At 42.2% G+C, this 22,790-nt stretch overlaps 1 protein-coding gene across 1 annotated transcript in view; it reads left to right on the top strand.

The window, feature by feature from the left end:
• Nucleotides 1-22,790, top strand: part of dgkza (diacylglycerol kinase, zeta a) — a 263,694-nt gene that overhangs the window by 137,801 nt on the left and 103,103 nt on the right. The window contains exons 26-27 of the mRNA XM_055649718.1: nt 17,597-17,637; nt 18,921-19,093. Coding sequence (XP_055505693.1) covers nt 17,597-17,637; nt 18,921-19,093 — 214 coding nt within the window. The remainder of the gene's footprint in view (nt 1-17,596; nt 17,638-18,920; nt 19,094-22,790) is intronic.

Here is a 22,790-nt window from a genome sequence, read left to right as displayed (position 1 = left end):
TATGAACCCCAAATATCCTTGCTTCAAATTTTGCCTTGCTCAGACCATAACATGAGAACAAAAGAAGATAATTTGGCCACTCTTGCCTGCTGCATCATTTAGTAAAGTCATGACAGATTGTTTGCCTCAATTATCATTTTTGTGTCCTTACCTATAATGTCGCTTCCCTTCATATAAAAATAATCTAACAATCTTGCCTGCATCTATTCAGTGACTGCCTCATTCACTGGGTAGAGGATTTTCAAAGATAATTTCATGTGATAGGAGCAGAATTAGGCCATTCAGCCCATCAGGTCTACTCCACCATTCATTTATGGCTGATCTATCTTTCCCTTTCAACCCCATTCTCCTGCCTTCTCCCCATAACCCCTGACATCTGAAATAATCAATAAGAGGATTTACCATCCGCTGGGTGAAGAATGTTCTTCTCCCTATGGAGCGAAGAGCAAACTGCAAGAGGGATTCAGCAGGTCGGGCAACTGAGGGGGGGTGGGGAGGAAGAATTGTCGATATTTCATGTTGGGATCTCCATCAGGGCTCATGCAAGGTGTCTCAACCCGAAACACTTAGCAGTTCCTTTCCACCCTCAGGTTCTGTCCGACCTGCTGTGTTCCTCCAGTAGTTTGATTTTTTTGCTCCAGATTTTAACATCAGCCTTCTCATGTGGCTCTCTTCTTGCTTCTGTATTGACTGGCCAATCCCTACTCTGATCTCTGGCCTGAGATGTCAGCGAGGGGAAACACCAACTTTGCATCTTCCCTGTAAAACCCCATTAAAATGTTGACCTGCTCAATTCGATCACCTTTCACTTTTCTAATCTTGGGAGAGTATATTTGCCCAGTTTTCCCAGTCAGGGATGAATCCGGTGAAACTTTGCTGCACTCCCTCTGTCACGACCATATACCTTCTTAGATAAAGAGACCAGATTTGCAGTAGTGGGGAAACTGCTAGAGTCAGTTATTAAAGATGGGATAGCAGCACATTTGGAAAGTGGTGAAATCATTGGACAAATTCAGCATGGATTTACGAAAGGTAAATCATGTCTGACGAATCTTATAGAAATTTTCGAGGATGTAACTAGTAGCGTGGATAGGGGAGAACCAGTGGATGTGGTGTATCTGGACTTCCAGAAGGCTTTCGACAAGGTCCCACATAAGAGATTAGTATACAAACTTAAAGTACACGGCATTGGGGGTTCAGTATTGATGTGGATAGAGAACTGGCTGGCAAACAGGAAGCAAAGAGTAGGAGTAAACGGGTCCTTTTCACAATGGCAGGCAGTGACTAGTGGGGTACCGCAAGGCTCAGTGCTGGGACCCCAGCTATTTACAATATATATTAATGATCTGGATGAGGGAATTGAAGGCAATATCTCCAAGTTTGCGGATGACACTAAGCTGGGGGCAGTGTTAGCTGTGAGGAGGATGCTAGGAGACTGCAAGGTGACTTGGATAGGCTGGGTGAGTGGGCAAATGTTTGGCAGATGCAGTATAATGTGGATAAATGTGAGGTTATCCATTTTGGTGGCAAAAACAGGAAAGCAGACTATTATCTAAATGGTGGCCGACTAGGAAAAGGGGAGATGCAGCGAGACCTGGGTGTCATGGTACACCAGTCATTGAAAGTAGGCATGCAGGTGCAGCAGGCAGTGAAGAAAGCGAATGGTATGTTAGCTTTCATAGCAAAAGGATTTGAGTATAGGAGCAGGGAGGTTCTACTGTAGTTGTACAGGGTCTTGGTGAGACCACACCTGGAGTATTACGTACAGTTTTGGTCTCCAAATCTGAGGAAGGACATTATTGCCATAGAGGGAGTGCAGAGAAGGTTCACCAGACTGATTCCTGGGATGTCAGGACTGTCTTATGAAGAAAGACTGGATAGACTTGGTTTATACTCTCTAGAATTTAGGAGATTGAGAGGGGATCTTATCGAAACTTACAAAATTCTTAAGGGGTTGGACAGGCTAGATGCAGGAAGATTGCTCCCGATGTTGGGGAAGTCCAGGACAAGGGGTCACAGCTTAAGGATAAGGGGGAAATCCTTTAAAACCGAGATGAGAAGAACTTTTTTCACACAGAGAGTGGTGAATCTCTGGAACTCTCTGCCGCAGAGGGTAGTCGAGGCCAGTTCATTGGCTATATTTAAGAGGGAGTTAGACGTGGCCCTTGTGGCTAAGGGGATCAGAGGGTATGGAGAGAAGGCAGGTACGGGATACTGAGTTGGATGATCAGCTATGATCATATTGAATGGCGGTGCAGGCTCGAAGGGCCGAATGGCCTACTCCTGCACCTAATTTCTATGTTTCAATAATATTCTGAATAGGGTCTTAACAGTTCTGTCATTTTGAAATATCTGGAAGAAATAAAAGGGTCACCTCATATTCTGTTGAATCTCTCTGCGGTTTATGGCGTATTTTACTTGGAGGCAAGGTTTCCCCCTGAATCATCAGCACCCTTCACTCCAATTACAAATGCCCACATGGCATTCATACTTCAGTCTGATTTTATTGAAAATATTTCAAGGGATGACAATTGTTTTCATCGAAGTTTGGTCCTTGAAAGTCATTTGGCCATATCCAGCTATTTGAAATATATTTGCCACGTTAAACCTCACACACCCATGAAACCTCTTTGTAGTTTTAATCATATATTTAAGAAATTAAAAGATGTGTAACTTGTTTTGGTCAATGGGAACTAGTCCTGCAGTTCTCACGCAGCGTTTGAACGTCTAACCATTTACCAGTCACAGGAATTAGGAATTCAGACTCTGGGATATTTCTGTTTTTGCCCTGAGAATATAAAATGGAGCATACCTACAGAGGTCTGTGGATTAATCCTGTTCAATATTTTTTAGTATTGATTCTTCTGATAAGAATGCATACTAAAACTCTATTTAAAAAATAATGTATTTTGATGTTGCATGAGTTGAGAGGGAGCATCTATGTTATCATGGTTTTAATCCAAGCTCAGCCTAAACAGAGGATCTTGCTTCCTGATTAGCAGGGTACCAGTTCAGAATCAGATTGGTTTATCATCATTCACTCTACTCAAATGACATTACTCATTCACATGAAGACCATAGATTAAACAGTGCACCATATTTCCCAGCAGAGAAGACGCTATTTTTTACCTGAAAATAAGGCCCAAAAATGTACCTGCATCTTGGAGGCCAAAGGTTAGATTGTTAGCCAAGAAAGATAGACTTGGCTATCCCTCAGTACAGCGGTTGTAAAAGGACAGCGCCGCTTGGGGTGGGGAAAGAGTTCCTTCCACAGCGTGTGGGTAGTCTGGCCTGGGTCAGCACGGCAAAGCAGCAAACTTGGGGGAGGGCAGGAGCGTTGAGAAGGAGGAGGTCGGGGATCATGCTAGCAACTCACTCAGTAGCTCGGGTGGCTGCGAGCAGCCGCCGGGACCAGAGTAAGTAAGTAAGTTTATTGGCCGTATTCACATACAAGGAATTTGCCTTGGTGCTCCGCCCACAAGTAACAACATGATATACAGTGACAGTCACAAATGACTCAGAAAACACTAAACATTAATAATAATAAAACATTAATGATAAAACACCATTCATCAAGCATGTGAACCAACAAAATACCAGATCAAAGGGAGGCTACAGAGGCTAAGGTACACAAAAATGCTGGAGAAACTCAGCGGGTGCAGCAGCATCTATGGAGCGAAGGAAATAGGCAACGTTTCGGGCCGAAACCCTTCTTCAGACTGAGGCTAATTTGGATTGCTTGAGAGGCCCTTTGCAAACACTATTAATATGTTGTGTGTTTCAATCATTCATGAAACTTGTGATTTCATTCCACTATGTTTGCTTGAATCAAAGGTTTTGCAAGCATTAAGGATTGTCTCATCTTATTAACCCTTGAAGTACTGCATGTAATCCCTGCTGTGACCAAGACATTAGAGTGCTGAGGGCATGGTGCAAACTGCATTTTTGTCTTGTTTGTGTTGCTTGTCTTTGTGTCTGCAGACAAGGCATTAAATAGCTTCTATTGGCTTCTCAGACTCTGGGGACTTCCTCAGAGCAGATCGTGACACATCAGCATGTCATACCGTACCCACCATCCTCATGTACTAATCTGAGTCATCAGTCAACTGAGGATGCCTCATTGCCTTGCCACCTAACTTCATCTGGTGTTTTGAGGATTGATTGCAGAGGCATGCGACACCTTGGGTTGATTTGAGGGTCCGGAGATCCACAAGTGGCAAAGCCTCAAGACAACACAGGTGAACATGCACCTCTAGGATCTTCCTCTGTCATCCACAATTTTGTGAAATATGTATAACAGGACTTCTTTTTTGTCTTTTTTATATACTTTAAAAGGTGGATTATGTCACGGTGAGTACTTGGGAGAACTGCTAATAAAAACTGCTATATATTGTACTGCACGTTCTGACATTCTGCAAATACTTCTGTTTACCTTGAAAAACAAAATCCAGGATTGTTGGATGTTGTGAATTTTAATCTTTGTCACTCATCCAGGGTATAATTGTGACTTCAAGTTATTATTTTCCCATTGGCATTTATTCAGAGCTTTAGGTCACCAGTGATGGAGCTGGCAGCTAAATTCCACAGTGGAGAACCCATCACAATTAGCATCCATCCTTATTATAAGACAGCATTGCTCTTGAAAGGATGACCTATAGTGCAATCAACGTATTAAGTTGCAGAAAGATGGTACCAGATTTAGTACATGCCTAAAACAATGACAAATGGATATTATGCAGGAAAAACATAAAATCATTCACTTTGGATCTAAAAAAAAGGATAGAACTGAGAGCAGTATAAATGATCTCGAGAGCATCCTTACCAACTGCATCACAGTATGGTATGGCAACTGCTCTGTCTCCGACCGGAAGGCATTGCAGAGGGTGGTGAAAATTGCCCAACGCATCACCGGTTCCTCGCTCCCCTCCATTGAGTCTGTCCAAAGCAAGCGCTGTCTGCGGAGGGCGCTCAGCATCGCCAAGGACTGTTCTCACCCCAACCATGGACTGTTTACCCTCCTACCATCCGGGAGGCGCTACAGGTCTCTCCATTGCCGAACCAGCAGGTCAAGGAACAGCTTCTTTCCGGCGGCTGTCACTCTACTCAACAACGTGCCTCGGTGACTGCCAATCACCACCCCCCCCGGACACTTATTATTATTTATTCAAATCGTTTGCTATGTCGCTCTTCAAGGGAGATGCTAAATGCATTTTGTTGTCTCTGTACTGTACACTGACAATGACAATTAAAATTGAATCTGAATCTGATCTGAATCTGATCAAATGCTAAAAGCCTTGGGAGGACTTTGGATCCAAATAGGTTATTCACGTTTTTTGGACAGGTGCAGAAAATAATCACAATGTCTTATGCTATCTTTTTGTTGGGAATAGAATGCAAGGAAACAATTTTTATTGTGTAAAAAACAAAGTGCTGGAAGAACTCAACCATCCAGGCACCAGAAAGGAAAAGGACTGATGATGATTTGGGCTGGGGCTCTTCATCAGTCTAATGTTCAGCCGAGAAAGGGTCTCGACTCAAAACAACGTCTGTCCATTTCTCACCACAGATGCTGCCTGGCCTGTTGAGTTTTCTCCACCACTTTGTTTTTGCTCAATTCCAGCATCTGCTATCTCTTGTGTCTCCAGGGTCAACAATTATTCTCCAGCAAATCAAATTTCTGGTTGGAGCACACTTAGAATCTCTGAGCAGTTCAGGATGCATTAGCAGACAATGGAGTTTGATTTACTATAATGTTTCTTCGACTCCAGACATTAAAATACAAGGAGAGATTACATAATTCATGTATGTATTCCCTCATGTTTTCTCAAAGGTTATTTGGGATAGATGGTGGGATAGATAGAAGCTATTTCCATTAGTTGGTAGGGGAAGTCAGAGCTAGTAACTCCTGGAGAGGCCAGTAAAGGCATTTTGGAAGTAAAGTATGCAATCATTTCTGTAAGCAGAGAGCTGCAAAGTTGGATTTCTCTCTGGCAAAGTGCACGCGATGCTTGGTCAGTTGACACTTTGAATCTGAGATGGATAGAATTTTGTGTCATAAATTAGCCATAGCTTTATTATGTGGCAGAAAAGACGGGAGGGCTAAATGATATATTTCTGTATAAAATTTACCAAGGAACCTGTACTGATTCTGTATTTTAAGATTGGCAGAATGAACATGTCCAGCCTCCTTCATCAATACTTCTGCAAACGGTCTGATGGACCTTGGTCCAGGTAGCAGTAGGTCTGTTTCTGATGAAAAGCAGAAATTGCAGGAAGAATGCAGCATGTTAAATAATATCTGTGGAGAACAGCAAACCAGGTTAATGTTTTAAGTTAATAGTTTTTATTAAGAACCTGGAAGGCTTTAGAATCAAGTAGGCTTTAAATTCCACTGAAAGGCATAGAGGCAAAGTGCTGGAGTGACTCAGCGGGTCAGGCAGCATCTATGGAGGCAATGGATAGGTGACATTTCAGGTCAGGATAGACACAAAAAGCTGGAGTAACTCAGCGGGACAGGCAACATCTCTGGAGAGAAGGAATGGGTGACGTTTTGGGTCACTTCCTCGACCCGAAACGTCACCCATTCCTTCTCTCCAGAGATGCTGCCTGTCCCGCTGAGTTACTCCAGCTTTTTGTGTCTATCTTCGGTTTAAACCAGCATCTGCAGTTCCTACTTACACATTTCAGGTCAGGACCCTTCTTTAAGCTCAATGACAAAAGGAAAGTGTGAAAATTTGGAGACCAAGAGACACTGCATGGGGTGGGAGTAGCAGCTGAACCAAGCTGCTAAAGTTTGGATCATCGCTGATGACCTGCATAAAATATAAGGAGATGTAAACAGAAGATGAAGAATGAGAACACAAGGCTAAAGAAAAAAATAAAAGCTCTGGAACTCTGAAAAAGCAAAACATCTGTAGATGTTGAAAATTGGAACAGTTGACAGATTAATTAATGGGATGTCACTGCACACTGCAAGGATGCTTTCAGCGCACTCACATGCATCGAACGCTGCGTTGGGAAGCTTTGTGATTGATAAGAGAACTCAGCCACGTCTAGAGTGTTTTATCATCATGTGTGCCAGAGAACAATGTGACAGACAGTGAATTGGCAGTTTTATTCCATTCTCCAGCAGATCACACCTGCACAAGATGCTGAGAGAGATTACTGAAATTGCAGGAATGTTCATTACCAAATCAACGTATTTCTCATTTTCCTGTCAGCATACCTGGGATTACCGTGTCAGGGCAAGGTGATCAGATCCAAAGCGTACAAGAATGGATTAAAAATGTTATTTGCATCAATATTATGTCAGGCCAATATGATTCTCTCTGTGATGGCTTCTTAAGATGTCAGACTTTGTTCACATATGCCTGAGTGCATCCCACCTGCTGTTTATAATATTGCTCTCCTGGTAGGGTCAATTGCAAACAGCACCTTCCATATAGTACTCTTGCTGATAACCAGGGATACATAAAGAATTGCAGTCAACTCGCTCAATGTAAGTGCGGCAAGAGTCATTTTTGGGGGTGAAAAAGTTGCAATTTAATGGTACGCTCTTGTTTGATTAAATATGAAGGTGATGGATGTTGGTCCATGCTGATCCTTCCAGTTATGACGTAATAAAGGTATGCAATCATTTGTCTAAAGGTGATGGGTCTCCCGGCGTGAGTCGTGGGGATACTAACATCTGACCAATCATAGAAAACGTAGAAGGAGACCGTGTCAGTCAGAAAAAATATAATCCCACCTCCCAGCATTTGGCTTGTAATCTTTCAGATCAACCCTGTTCGAAGCCACAGCAAAATATTGCCAAAATGCGATGATTTTTCTGTCTGTTCCAGACACTTATCATCTCCTGGGTGGAAAAAAAAACTTCCTCCCCTCTCATTTTTCCACCAATTACATAAAATAGGGGACTGTCAGAAGTTTATTGACTCCTCTGCTAATAATACATCGATCTATATTACTAAAAGTAAGATCTTGACCACTTTTGACACTGCGATGTGATTTCCGAGAGAACGCCGCCACTTACGGACACCATTTATGGCCACCTCACAGAGCCCCCCTCCGCTGGACTGGACTGGAGGATTTTTCCCATTGATGAAAAATCAGAGAGATATTAATGTTCTAAAAAATCTTGCCATTCTCTCTGCTGCCCCCGCTGGCGGCAGGGGGGAGGGACTATAAAACCTGGAAGTGTGGTGGCTCACCCAGAGGGAGACGTAAAGATGGCGCCGTGTGCACTGTCTGTGGTGAATGTGTTTGTTGGATGTTGTTGAAACCACGTTTTTGCTTCAGCCTCTACAGCACCAGCAGCCTCTACAGGAGTGTGTGTGTGTGTGTGTGTGTGTGTCCCACAAGCCGTGAGTCCATTAACTCCCAGCCCGCCAGTTGTAAGTCACTGAACTTCCACCACAATAATCCATTCAGAGTCCACCCTCTCCCCCTTCTCTCTCACACTCTGTCAGAATTACTGCCAGTTTCTCAACTGCCAGCCTGCCAGGTCCTATTGACTGTACTGCCAGGCCTCAGTGATTGAGCTGCCAGCCCAAGCATTCGACATACAATGTCTATACTAGCCCTCTAGAAACCAGTACCTTCGGCCCACAACACCCATACAAGCGCAACAGAAAGCCCCCCCCCCCCCCCCCCCCCCCCCCCCCACTGGCGAGCAATATTGGAATTGGTGGAGAGGTGGAATAACCTCTCCACCGTTGGGTGACTAGCCCTCCCGTGTGATGCTGGGGCCAAACAGGTCCCACTTAGTCTAGTCTTTCTTATTTATTCTCTCTTTGTCTTCTAATTTTTATAGTCCTAATTTTATCTTCTCTCAAAGAAACACTCTGGGCATCTTGGTTGGCACGAACAAGTTGGCTGAAGGATCTGTTTCTCTGCTGTGTGACTATGGCTCTGTTTTACCAAATCTTTTCTCATACTTTCCAAACTTCCCTTTTGATTTCATTGTCACTCCCATACTCGTTCAAGCTTTCTGTTGTATGCTATTAGTAAGCTCGCCTTTAGTTATCCATCCCTCAGTGCATCTTGTCACCCTGAAGACGTTTGTGGGAAAATATTTACCTTGAGTCTTCTCCCTAAATACCCCCATCTGCTCCATCACACACATGCTGTGGCCCAGCATGCAGTAAGTGGCCTGAAGTTCTGACTGGTGCAGAGACGGCAAACAATAGGTCTCCAATGCCAATCCATTAATCGTATCGAATGTGGTGTTTCCTGAGAAATTTTAAGAGCAGTTTATGCAAGATGACAACTTGACTGCTTTTCTGTCGATACCTTAAGGTGAAAGATTGTCACTTGGGCTTTTTTGTTTCCCATACATTTAGGAGAGTAAGCATGTAACTATTCCTCAGCCTAGCAGCCCGATCCAAGGACTATGATGTCTGCTGTATGCTGGTGATGGGGGAAGGGAGTCGGAGACAACTGCTGTACGTTCTCTGTTGCCATGTTCATGATGTGGTTTGGCAGGATTACATTATACCTCTGTCATCTGTTCAATTAATGAGCCCCCTCACTTTAGCAGGCTGACATTTGACTTGTTGAAATTAACATCTGTACTTGGCATGCAAGGTTTGAGCACAAAATTTAAAGTCTGATTACTAGAAAGCTATTTTTTTTTTCTGCGGATTTACTGAGGGTCTGACCAAAAGGGGGAGGTTGAGTAGGCTGGGACTCTATTCCTTAGAGTGCAGAGTCTGTGGCAGAGAATTCCACAGACTCACAACTCTCTGTGAGAAAAGGTGTTTCTTCATCTCCATTCTAAATGGCTTACTCCTTATTCGTAAACTGAGGCCCCTGGTTCTGGACTCCGCCAACATCGGGAACATGTTTCCTGCCTCTAGCGTGTCCAAACCCTTAACAATCTTATATGTTTCAATGAGATACCCTCTCATCCTTCTAAGCTCGAGCGTACAAGCCCAGCCACTCCATTCTCTCAGCATATGACACTCCCGCCATCCTGGGAATTAACCTTGTAAACTTAAGCTGCACTCCCTCAATAGCAAGAATGTCCTTCCTCAAATTAGGGGACCAAAACTGCACACAAGACTCCACGTATGGTCTCACTGGGACTCTGTGCAACTGCAGAAGAACCTCTTTGCTCCAATATTCGACTCCTCTTGTTATAAAGGTCAGCATGCCATTCGCTTTCTTCACTGCCTGCTGTCCCTGCATGCTTACTTTCATAGACTGATGAACAAGGACCCCCCAGATCCCATTGTACTTCCCCTTTTCCCAACTTGACACCATTTAGATAGTTATCTGCTTTCCTGTTTTAGCTACCAAAGTGGATAACCTCACATTTATCCGCATTAAACTTCATCTGCCATGCATCTGCCCACTCCCCCAACCTGTCCAACTCACCCTGAATTTCTACCATCTGCCACTTTTATGATTTTTCCTCATTAAAGTTCCCTGCCACTTTTGCCCAGTGATTTTCACTCACCCCCCTCGCTCTCATTCTCTCTGTCCCATGGCAATCAGGATGCTTGGAAGGTCATCAGATCCTGATTTAAAAGTCAAGAGAAACTTTCATTATGAAGAGCCTTTTGCAACCTCAACATTTCAAAAACTTTATTGAAAGATGATAACGCATTTTTGAAGTAATTGTACAAAAATTGTACAACTGTCAGAGCTGACTGTCTCACAGCCCTTGTGATTCAGGTCCAATCCTGACCTCCACTGCTGTCCATCTGGAGTTTGCATGTTGCCACCATGTGTGTTTTCCCCATACACTCCACTTTCCCACCACATCCCAAACCTGTGCATTTGGTAAGTTAAGTGGCTGAATGCCTCTAGATTTTTGGTGAGTGGGAGAATCCGGAGACCATGTTGGGACATGGTGGGAATAAAATGGGAATGATGTAAATCGGCATAAATTGGTGCTTGATTCCCGGCACAGACTAGATAAGCCGTCAGTGTGGGGAAGATAAGAGGAAGAAAACCCAGTGCCTACAGCTCGTTTCTGCACATCCTATGCTGGAAGTCAAATGTTTAAAAACATTTGTGCCGACAGTTTAATTTAGTTTAGTTTAGAGATACAGCGCGGAAACAGGCCCTTCGGCCCACTGGGTCTGCACCGCCCACAATCCCCGCACATTAAACACTATCCCACACACACTAGGGACGATTTTTATATTTATCAAACCAATCAACCTACAAACCTGTACGTCTTTGGAGTGTGGGAGGAAACCGAAGATCTCTGAGAAAACCCACGCAGGTCACGGGGAGAATATACAAACTCCGTACAGACAGCACCAGTAGTCGGGATCGAACCCGGGTGTCAGCTGTAAGGTCTCCGCTATAAGCACTGTAAAGCAGCAACTCTACCGCTGCGCCATCATGCCACCCACAATTTAAAAAAGGTCTGCGGTTGTTCTACACTAATGGTTCAAAATGTAAGTTACCCGATCATCAGAAAAGAGTTACTCAACAGAAATAACTTAAAAAGCAATGTGTGCAATTAAAGGCAGTGCTGATTATTTTTGCAGATGTTTCTTCTTGGTCCTGCAGGAAGATTCTGTAAATTTTGAATTAATGTAGTCTATAATTAATTTTCATTGACAATGATTTATTTAGCTAAGAACATTGTCCATTGTGTACTTCCTTTCATCATAAAAAACGGAAGTCCCTCTAGAGCAGAGTTACCAATTTACATAGAATGAATGAAGCATTTTTATAAGACAAATGTGCTATCAGTTTAAAGCATTTCCTGTCTTTGTAACCACTTTAAAGGTTTTGCTCTCATTTGCTTGGCTTGAGTTCTGAAAGTATTTCCTTTTCTTTACTTAAAATATGTGGTTACCACACACTCTATTAAGTGAAAGTGATAGAGAGGTTTCTTTCATGAATCCTAAATCCTAAATAATGTAATCCCAAATTAGAAGGTACAGTCTTATTAATTGTCAAATACCCATTTCACCCAGTATTATGTCGAGTCATTCATCTTACCCCTTAAGACAGGGGTTTGGAAACACAATTGTACAGCTGTCAGAGCTGACTGTCTCACAGCCCTTGTGATTCAGGTCCAATCCAGACGGACCCTGTCTTAAGGGGTTGGACAGGCTAGATGCAGGAAGATTGTCCCCGATGTTGGTGAAATCCAGAACAAGGGGTCACAGTTTAAGGATAAGAGGGAAATCTTTTAGGACCGAGTTGAGGAAAAAAAATTTCACACAAAGAGTGGTGAATCTGTGGAATTCTCTGCTACAGAAGGTAGTTGAGCCTATTGAGGCCTATGGCTATATTTAAGAGGGAGTTAGATGTGGCCCTTGTTGCTAAAGGGATCAGGGGGTATGGAGAGAAGGCAGGTACAGGATACTGAGTTGGATGATCAGCCATGATCATATTGAATGGCGGTGCAGGCTCGAAGGGCCGAATGGCCTACTCCTGCACCTAGTTTCTATGTTTCTATCCCTAATTTGCTTTGTTGTTCTCACTCTTCTGCCCTAAAATAAATGATTCATTTCTACAGGTGTGGGATTTTGTATTGGTCCCAAGCGGCTTCTGTTCCAGTTTGTCCAGGTTCTGAGAAAATCCCACATAAAGCAATAACCAAGTATTGTATTTGAGGGATAAATATTGAGTAAGACACCAGGAGGATGCTCATGATCTCAATCGTGGAGATGAATGGGATCCTTGATAACCACCTAATCGGCAGTACGATGCCTGATTCTTTGATGGAATTCGCTCCTGATGCTGGTTGTTAGAAGATGATCTCCTAGGTCAATATTGCAGGAAATAAACTGCCAGGTGGTGAGGGATGGGATATTTAAATTATATTTTATTGGTGTCACCAGGGAAGACATCATTTATTCCACATCTATATGTGCCCTTGAAAGTGGCGCTGGGCCACATATACAACCGCAAGGTGAAGGTAGCTTTTGTTGAAGGTACTCAAACAATACAGCTATGTCAAAAATTCCAGGTGTTTGACAAAAACAATGGTTAAAGAAAGACAAATGTTTTTCCAAAGTCATTCTGGGTGAGGTGATATTCCAAGGCAACTGTTGCCTCTCTCCTTGGCAGTAAAGGTTGCTTTAATGAAAGGTACTCTCCTGGTAATCTTGATGGGAAGCAACTATGCCTTTTGCAGCTAGTACTAACTCATACTTGGGACCACTAATGGTGGTAAGAATGATTAGAGAGAGTGACAATCAAGTGGACTTCTTCTTCCCATGTCTTTGGGAGCTGTGTTCATCCTGCTTTGTGTCACAAAGATGCTGGAAAGGCTTGGCACCTGTGAGGAACTTGTAGCAAGATTCTCAGCATCTCTTCTGCTCTTGTCACTCAGCATTGTGTGGCTGGTCCAGTTTGGTTTCTGGTCAACGTTAATCCCTCAGGATGTTGATGGTCGGGGACTCGGCAATAGTGCTATTGAATGTCAGGGCTAGATGGTTTTTCACTACTCTGCTAATTAATATTTCCAAAAGGAAATACAGTCTGTGACTGTGTGTTCTATCAGACGTGCTGTAGCACCCCACTAATTATCCTTCAAAAGTGTATGTGTGTTTTACATTGTTGCCAAGGTTATAGCTTCCACAGGCTGAATCTCATCACAAACCTCTGTCTGTGCAGCCTTTTAATTTACAGCATTGAATAGCAGCCCTGGCACCTCACATCGATGAAAAGTCTTGTTTAATAGACTATAAAAGTCAGTCCTGTCTCAGAGAAACCAGCACTTAGGAAGATAGAGAGAATGGATTTGTATTCTTTGGCTATTTATTCAGCCTGTTTTATTTCCAGTTGTTGCTCTCAAACGGTTCAACCATAAGCAGAGACCCGTTACAGCATAAGTGCAGAGTGACTTCTTCACAACAGCAGCAACCTTGCCTGTGGTGCATCAGATGCTGAGGGTGAATGGTGCATCAGCTGAGTTAGGCCAAGTGGGTGGTTTGCAGACATCATTTCAGTTCAATATTAGATTACAACCTTTTGTTCACTATCCTGGATAGGCTGTAACTCATAATACTATGATGAGGTCAGTGCCATCGATGATTATCAGTAATAATGAGTTTATATGTTTATACATGCAAGGGAGATTGTATTATTTCAGGAATGGAAGATTAAAGATAGTATGTACCTGAAAATAGAATTAACAACTCTTTGTTTCTGGAGGTTTCATCACTTGATGTCCTTTGACTAACCACCCTGCCTTGTCCAGTCCAATCACCTTTATTCCATCTTCATTTTTTTTTTTGTTTTGAATGAGACATATTTTTAGAAGCCTAATGCTGTACATTTTGTTTACAGCCAAGTTCTTAAAACTCCTGTATCTTGGTACATGTGACAATGATAAATCTATATCTTTTTTCTCGCTGATTATTTTTCGCAGTCTCCCTCTCTCCCTTGGTCATTTGTTCAGCTAAAACAGGCACAGGGAACCACAGATGCTGATTTACAAAAAAAGATACAAAGTGCTGGAGTAATGCAGGGGTCAGACAGCATCTATGAAGACATGAGTAGATGATGTTTTAGGTTGGTATCCTTCTTTAGAAGATTGATTGTAGTGGGGGTGGGATGAAGCTGGAAGAGAAGACAAAACCAGGCAAGTGATAGGTGAATACTGTCCGTCTTCCTTTGAAATCCTGCCACTGTCCTTCAATGTCTACAACCTTGACTGCTCTACTCTTAAAGCTGCAGCTGAACCTTCAGCCACCATCTCTACTCAAATCCTTGAATGTACCTTCACTTTCAAAATCCACGGTTATTCTTTCACAATGTGTAGGAAGGAATTGCAGATACATCAAAGATAGACACAAAATGCTGGAGTAACACAAAATGCTGGAGCGGGACAGACAGCCTCTCTGGAGAGAAGAAATGTGTGACGTTTCGGGTCGAGACCCTAGTTCCATGCAAAATTCCTCTGGTCTGCAGCCTTGGCCATTGTATTGGAATACCCCTTATCAGAATCATAAATGGCATCCTTTGTGACTGATAAATTATCTCTCCAAATTATTTTCAACTTCCCTGCAGCTTGTGGCATTTTGAATTCAACATATTTTGTAACAGATGCCTTCCTGTTAGTTGCTACTAGTGCCTACCTTCACTTCTTTGCTTTGAGTAATTGTCTGCAGCAGATGATTCTATGGCTATTTTCCCTTGTACTGTATTGTCATATCTGGGGCTCAAAGATTTTGCAATCCTTCCCTGAACCTCTCCGCCTGTACCTATCCTCCTTTCAGATGGCCTCTTTAAACCAAGCTTCTGGTTAATTGTCCAAATATCTTCTGTACTCCATGTCCATGTTTGATATCACTCCCATGAAGGTTTCATACATTTTGCAAAATACAAGGATATACTGGTGTTCCTGTTTCCTCCCACATCCCAAAAATTGTTGGTTAGTTGGCTGCTGTACATTGCTTTCAGTGTGTGGTGAGTAGGTAGAATCTGGGAGAGTTGATGGGAATGTTAGAAGAATATAATGGAATTAGTGTAAATGTATGTTTCAGGTCTGCACGGAATCAGTGGGACCAAGGGGCCGCTGCTGCACCTCTTTTGCATGAACCTATTCTAATGGAGCTACTGGATAAGGATTTCCATTCCCTCCATTCCCTGCACTTCCATGTGCATATCTAAAAGGCAGGCTAATGGGAATTCAGGAGATGCACTTGGAAGGAACCGCAGAACATCTTGTAGATCGCACACAATGCAGTTAATATGCATGAGAGGTTGATGAAATCATTGTTCCGTGTGGTGTCTGGGTGTCCCTGCATATCTCTGGGACATCTCTCACAGTTGAGACGCTGTCCCCTACATCTTCCTGAGAACGAATTTGTGAGGTTGATGGGCCGAGACTGACTTTGGCATTTCCAAATTCAGCGGCTAGATCAAAGCTGTGAGATCTGTCCAATGTAATTGTTTTTCTGCTTTAATGTAGAGGTTGTGGTAGAATTGAGTGGCTTGTAGGGGCTAATCAGAGGACATTATACCAATCCATCACCTTGCTGTGAATGTTGAATCTCATATTTGCCAGGACAAGTACAAATGATCCATTTCCTCTTCAAAGGGGCACATGAGAACCAAGTGGAACTTTACAACAATGTGGCGGTCCAACACTAATTGTTTTTTTAAAAATAAAAATTATTTGTTGAATTAGTGGGATTTAAACTTTCATCTCTTCACTGTTAGATCAGACCTCCGGGCTACCAACCTTCACTGCTGTGCCATCAGCATACCCTTGGAACTAGCAACCTGCTGTTGATAATTCCTGATGACTGCTTTACTTCACTGCAGATTGCAGTGAAACTGTACACATTTTGCACTTTATATCTACATGTACTCAGGCAAAAAGATGTGATGATGCTAGTGATGGTCATTAAAAAGTTGTTCAAAAGTAAAATTGAATTTACAGCGTGTTGTGTTCCCTGATGTTCATTAACTGAGCGAGATCACAGGCTAGATGTAGACCACAGCACTTCAGCATCAGTTTTGTAGCACATGCTATCTGCCGATAACAACATAAGAAACAGAAACAGGAGTCGGCTGGTTAGCACCTTGCGCTGCCATGTCATTTAGTAAAATCAACACTGATCTTTTATCTCAAACCACTTACCTGCATTAACCAGATATCATTTCATTCCATTAAAAAGTAACAGGCTAACGTACTGCAAGATTAGTGAATTTATATTCCTTGCTTATTTGCACACTTGGTTTATGTATAATGTGTATGTGTGCACCACACCTGTTTTCTATCTAAAGAGCATTATAATTTGTATCTGCAATGGGCAACTGATGAACAGGGCCATTTGTTGTCTGATGCAGAAAACCTAAAAAGGTATTCCTGCTTTTCGGTGGATTTTAACAAATAATTGTTGATAGTTGATAATCTGTAGAATTCCAATAACGTGAAGAAAATAAAATATTGGGAGACAAAGACTTATCTGCAGATTTGAGACGGCAAGGTCAGGAAAGTAATGTCACATTCCCAAGTACAGACATCATTGGTGAGCATACTCCATTCATTGTAGATGGGAACCAGTTATAGCCAGCAGAACTACATCTTGTTCATTTCAATCATCATTGGATATCACTGTGAACTTCAGTAATCCTTCAGGGATTGTTCTGTGAACACTCGCAAATTAATTAAGAATTAATTAGCCTGGTTTTGATATATGTCCATGTTTTATACGCATCTCGTGCTGTAAATAATCTCCTTTTACTTATTTGTTTCTTTTTCATGCCGAATGTTTCAATTTTTATGTATTTATCTAATTCCTTTGTGAAATGTAATCATTTAATCTCTTTCCACCATCCTTTCAGGCAGTGCATTCCAGATCATCATAACTTACTACATACACTAAGTGATATGCTGAGTTATTCCTGTACAAAGTGTTGAATGATTCTGGCCATAACCATTGTAACTAACATTCCAAAAAGGTCACTCCCCAATTGATGTAATGGTGCTTTGTGGCAAATTTCCTGACAACTTCTGGCTATTGATGCATTCCAAAAATATTTGAATCGATAAGAAACACTCTTCAGAAAAATGTGTCACATTCACTTTTCTTGGCATAAATGTAACACACTTTAGGAATTGTCTGATCAAAGTCTAATCCTTTATGTGACTTCTGGTCTTTTTCAGCCACAACTGCTGATCGGTTTTACAGAATCGATAGAGCACAGGTAAGAATAGACATCTAATGACGACTAATATGTTGGCTTTTGTTTGATGGTTAACATATGATTTGACAGTTAACATAATTTGTGGTGTATGATTAATTCACTCACTAAGAAAGTACCTTTGCATTCTTATTGTTTGTTTTTTTATATGCCAAACTTTTTTCATTGCTTATCAATGTGTTTTCAGAGTACTATCTGTGTAGGAAGGAACTGCAGATGCTGGTTTAAACCGAAGATAGACACTATATGCTGGAGTAACTCAGTGGGACAGACAGCAACTCCAGATATGCTGCCTGTGCAGCTGAGCTACGCCAGCATTTTATGGCTATCTCATGTTTACACATCTGTTGTGCTGCTACAAGAATTACATTGTTCCGTTTCAGGACAGAGGACAATAAAACACTCTTGACTCTTGACTAATGTCCATCCAGCGTGAGTTGCATGGAATGCCATCGGCCAGTGGGTTCCTTTCCCCAATTCCCCAATACCCCAAATAATTCTTCAATTTATCAACACATCTAAATGGTGAAACAATGAAAGAATTCTAATGAGCGTTCATTGACCTAAATTGTTTTCTCTGACATTTGTCCCACTGATACTGAATGACCTCCCATTTTATTGTGACAGCGTTATTATCCACAATATATATACAAGAGAAAGGCAAAAAAAAAACTGCGCCCACAGCTGGTAGAGCTGCTACCTCATAGCTCCAGTGACTTGGGTTCTAACCTGACCAATCCTGACCTGTCTGCATGGAGTTTGCACGTTCTCCCGATGACTATATGGGTTTCTCCTGAGTGCCCCGGTTTTCTCCCACATTCCAAAGGTGTGCAGGTTGATAGGTTAATTGGTCATAGTAAATAACCTCTTAAAGGTAAGTGAATCTGGAGGGAATCATGGGAATGTGAGGAGAATAAAATGGGAGTAGTGTTGGGTTAGTGTGAATGGGGAGTGACGGGCAACATGGACTTGGTGGGCTGCAGGGCCTGTTTCCGTGCTGTACGACTCTGAGAACTAGGATTGTTTTCCCTAATGAGCTCGGCTATATTAATGTCTCAATTACCACAGTTAATAAATAAGAATTACCTGGTCGTTCATTGCTGTTTGTGGACTTTACTGTTAGGTTTCTTATATCGCAAGAGAGACAAAACTGCACGTGTCATTTGCTGCAAAGCACTGTTAGACACACTGATTTCCCTGCAGTAATGAGAAGGGGTTATGTAAATGGAAAGCTTAATTTTATAGATGTGATATCGAATGATTCCTTTTCCTGCACACTCTTTCAGGAGCACTTGCACTACGTGACTGAAATTTCCCAAGATGAACTCTACATCCTGGACCCCGAGCTTGTAATCACAGAGACGGTGGCAACCTCCCCAGGAATGCCCGATTTAGTCGACTCATCTGACTCCTTCATCTTCCCATCCTCTTCTTCACCGCCGCTCTCACCTATCCCCAGGTAAAAGTGCTGCAGGGTTCCCTGCAGATATACACGATTTCCTTACATATCTAATTAACTAGTATTTCTCCAGAGGAGTAACAATTACATGGAAGGATGTTGTCAACAGTAGTAGTTTGGAGATACTGTGTATCAGAGGTTGCATTGTTGAAAGTGGTAGAGTGACTGCACAATGTTTCAGAGCACTATGCGAGGCCTTTGTATTATTAGTTGCTTGGAATTTCTCCCAAAACCAACTCCCATTGGATTCCTTCCTCGGATTACGCTGACGAGTGTTACAACACTCGTGTTGGCAGAATGCGTGTTTCAACACTGAATGTTCATAGGATTTTGTTTGAAAGCGGGTGTTATCTGAGAATTGCAGAAAGGGCTGTAGCTTATGTCTTACTTTATTTGCTTCTGCTGAAAATTGTCCATCACGTCACTTATTTGGAAGATAGCTTGCAATGTTGCTGGTAAAGTGATAAAGGGAAGATGCTGCTGTTTCAATCATGAGCTCAGTAGCAGGGATGATACTGCCTCTCTCTCCAGCCCCACTCACAGGCTGTGGTCCAACTTCATTGCACAGTGGAATAACTCATTGTCGCTGTAGCTTAAATAAGGCCCAATGTAAGTGATCTCGCAGGCCTGGTGGATTTCACAACTTTTGGTTCAACTTCAATGTTTTGGCTTGGCATATTAGATCAGAGTACCACCTCGTTCACTCTACTTACAATGATTCTTCCTTTAATACGGTGGGATAATGGGTTCACAGCCCTGAGAGTAAAATGGTGGGTGTGGTGGACTGTCTGCAGAGGTTTCACGGAGTCAGCCTGGCCTGTTGCTGCAGGGCAGTCAGCAAGCTGGTTGGGACCTGCTCCCAGGACTGGTTTCCCTGAGTATCAGACATGAGAGGGACTGATGCAGCCTGGAAATACAGGCCATCGGCATCCATCCGATGGCTGAAGAAAGAAGCAGCTAGCTTGCACCTAGAGTCACTAAAATACACCACCATTAACAGACGTAAAATGAGTTCCTTAAAAAAAAGTATTTCTGTGGTGAAGTTGTTTCCGATCTCCACTGAAACAAATTACCTCCTGACTTTTTTACTGCCCTTAAAAGCAAATCAATATTATTTTTTCTGCAATGTTTTCTGTCTTGTCTGCAATTTCGCTGCAGTTTATTGCAGTTCATCCTGCAGTTTAAGTCTTTATCCTTGCTTTAATTGCAAGTAACTTCTTCAGAAACAGAACCTAATGTGCCCCTTGTTTGAAGCCATGGCCACATTAAAATTAAGCATTTGTCTCGAGATGGGGAGGAATTATAAGTTGATGATGAGTGGTAGAATAATTTCAGGAAATCATTCCTCATTTAAATGTTCCCTTTTTTTCAGGAGCTGGTAGTCACTAGGAGAACTTATAGAGTGAGCATTTAATGCAGCATAGTACAGTGCAGCACAGGTACAGGCCCTACAGCCCACAATGTCGAGCATGATGCCAAGTTAAACTCATCTCATCTCTGCCTGCATGTGATCCATAGCCCTCCATTCCCTGTATATCCATGTGCCCAACCAAAAGCTTCTTAAATCTCATTATCGTAACTGCCTCCACCACCACGCTGGCAACATGTTCTAGGCACCAACCACTTGTTGTGTAAAAAAAACATGGCCTGTACATCCCCTTTAAACTTTGCCTCTCTCACCTTAAAACTATGCCCTCTAGTTTTTAACATTTCCACCCTGGGTAAAGATTCTGACTGTCTACCCTCATAATGTTATTGACTTCTACCTGGCCTCTCCTCAACCTCCAACACACCAGAGAAAACAATCCAAGTTTGAAACGAAGCATAATTGCAGAAGCATTCAATCTTTACCCTTCAAAAATAATAAATTGATCATTAAAAATCAGCATTTTGAATGATGCAATTCAATTAAAGAATTTTACCACACAGATGAGACCATCTGTGATAGCTCTCTGAAAGAGTTCATCAGTTATTCCCGCAGCCTTCTAAATACTTGTTGGATATTTATCCCCTTCCATTTTTAATGCGATAGAGTATTCTGCCTTATCCATTGTTTCTTCTCTAGTGTTGGCCTGGTGGCCTCCAGGTTCAAATAAAAGCATTGGCAACTTTCTCATTTACATGAGTCACCAACTTACCAACCAGTGGGAATTTGTTTTCCTATGCCACTTACATTAACAAAAAACGACATGGACTATTTTTTTACTCTCCTGGGTTCATATTTTGTAGTGTTGTCTAAGCGTTGTGAAATAATTTTGTCTTTTTAGAATTTTTAAAGGTTGTTGGCTCTTTATGAGCTGCTGCTCAGGGAAACACAAGGTGTTCTAACAAAACATCTACAGTGCCCTCCATAATGTTTGGGACAAAGACCCATCATTTATTTATTTGCCTCTGTGGTCCACAAATTGAGAATTAATAATAGAAAAAAATCACATGTGGTTAAAGTTGCTCATTGTCAGATTTTATAAAAAAAGGTATTTTTATACAATTTTGGTTTCACCATGTAGAAATTACATCTGTGTTTATACATAGTCCCCCATTTCAGGGCACCATAATGTTTGGGACACATGGCTTCACAAGGTGTTTGTAATTGCTCAGGTGTGTTTAATTGCCTCCTTAATGCAGGTATAAGAGAGCTCTCAGTACCTAGTCTTTCCTCCAGTCTTTCCATCACCTTTGGAAACTTTTATTGCTGTTTATCAATATGAGGACCAAAGTTGTGCCAATGAAAGTCAAATAAGCCATTATGAGACTGAGAAATAAGAATAAAACTGTTAGAGACATCAGCCCAACCTTAGGCTTACCAAAATCAACTGTTTGGATCATCATTAAGAAGAAAGAGAGCACTGGTGAGCTTACTAATCGCAAACGGACTGGCAGGCCAAGGAAGACCTCCACAGCTGATGACAGAAGAATTCTCTCTATAATTTAAAAAAATCCCCAAGCACCTGTCCGACAGATCAGAAACACTCTTCAGGGGTCAGGTGTGGATTTGACAATGACGACAGTCTGCAGAAGACTTCATGAACAGAAATACAGAGGCTACACTGCAAGAGGCAAACCACTGGTTAGCCACAAAAATTGGATGGCCAGGTTACAGTTTGCCAAGATGTACTTAAAAGAGCAACCACAGTTCAGGAAAAAGGTCTTGTAGACAGATGAGACGAAGATTAACATATCAGAGTGATGGCAAGAGCAAAGTATGGAGGAGAGAAAGAACTGGCCAAGATTCAAACCATACCACCTCATCTGTGAAACACAGTGGTGGGGGTGTTATGGCCTGGGCATGTTTGGCTGCTGAAGGTACTGGCTCACTTATCTTCATTGATGATACAACTGCTGATGGTAGTAGCATAATGAATTCTGAAATGTATAGACACATCCTGGGATGTCAGGACTGTCTTATGAAGAAAGACTGGATAGACTTGGTTTATACCCTCTAGAATTTAGGAGATTGAGAGGGGGTCTTATAGAAACTTACAAAATTCTTAAAGGGTTGGACAGGCTAGATGCAAGAAGATTGTTCCCGATGTTGGGGAAGTCCAGGACAAGGGGTCACAGCTTAAGGATAAGGGGGAAATCCTTTAAAACCGAGATGAGGAGAACTTTTTTCACACAGAGAGTGGTGAATCTCTGGAACTCTCTGCCACAGAGGGTAGTTGAGGCCAGTTCATTGGCTATATTTAAGAGGGAGTTA

Source organism: Leucoraja erinacea, chromosome 18 (genome assembly GCF_028641065.1).
Source record: "Leucoraja erinacea ecotype New England chromosome 18, Leri_hhj_1, whole genome shotgun sequence".
NCBI classification, from domain to species: domain Eukaryota; kingdom Metazoa; phylum Chordata; class Chondrichthyes; order Rajiformes; family Rajidae; genus Leucoraja; species Leucoraja erinaceus.
The sequence above is the reverse complement of the archived record's forward strand: the minus strand, read 5'-3'. Positions and strand labels throughout refer to the sequence as shown.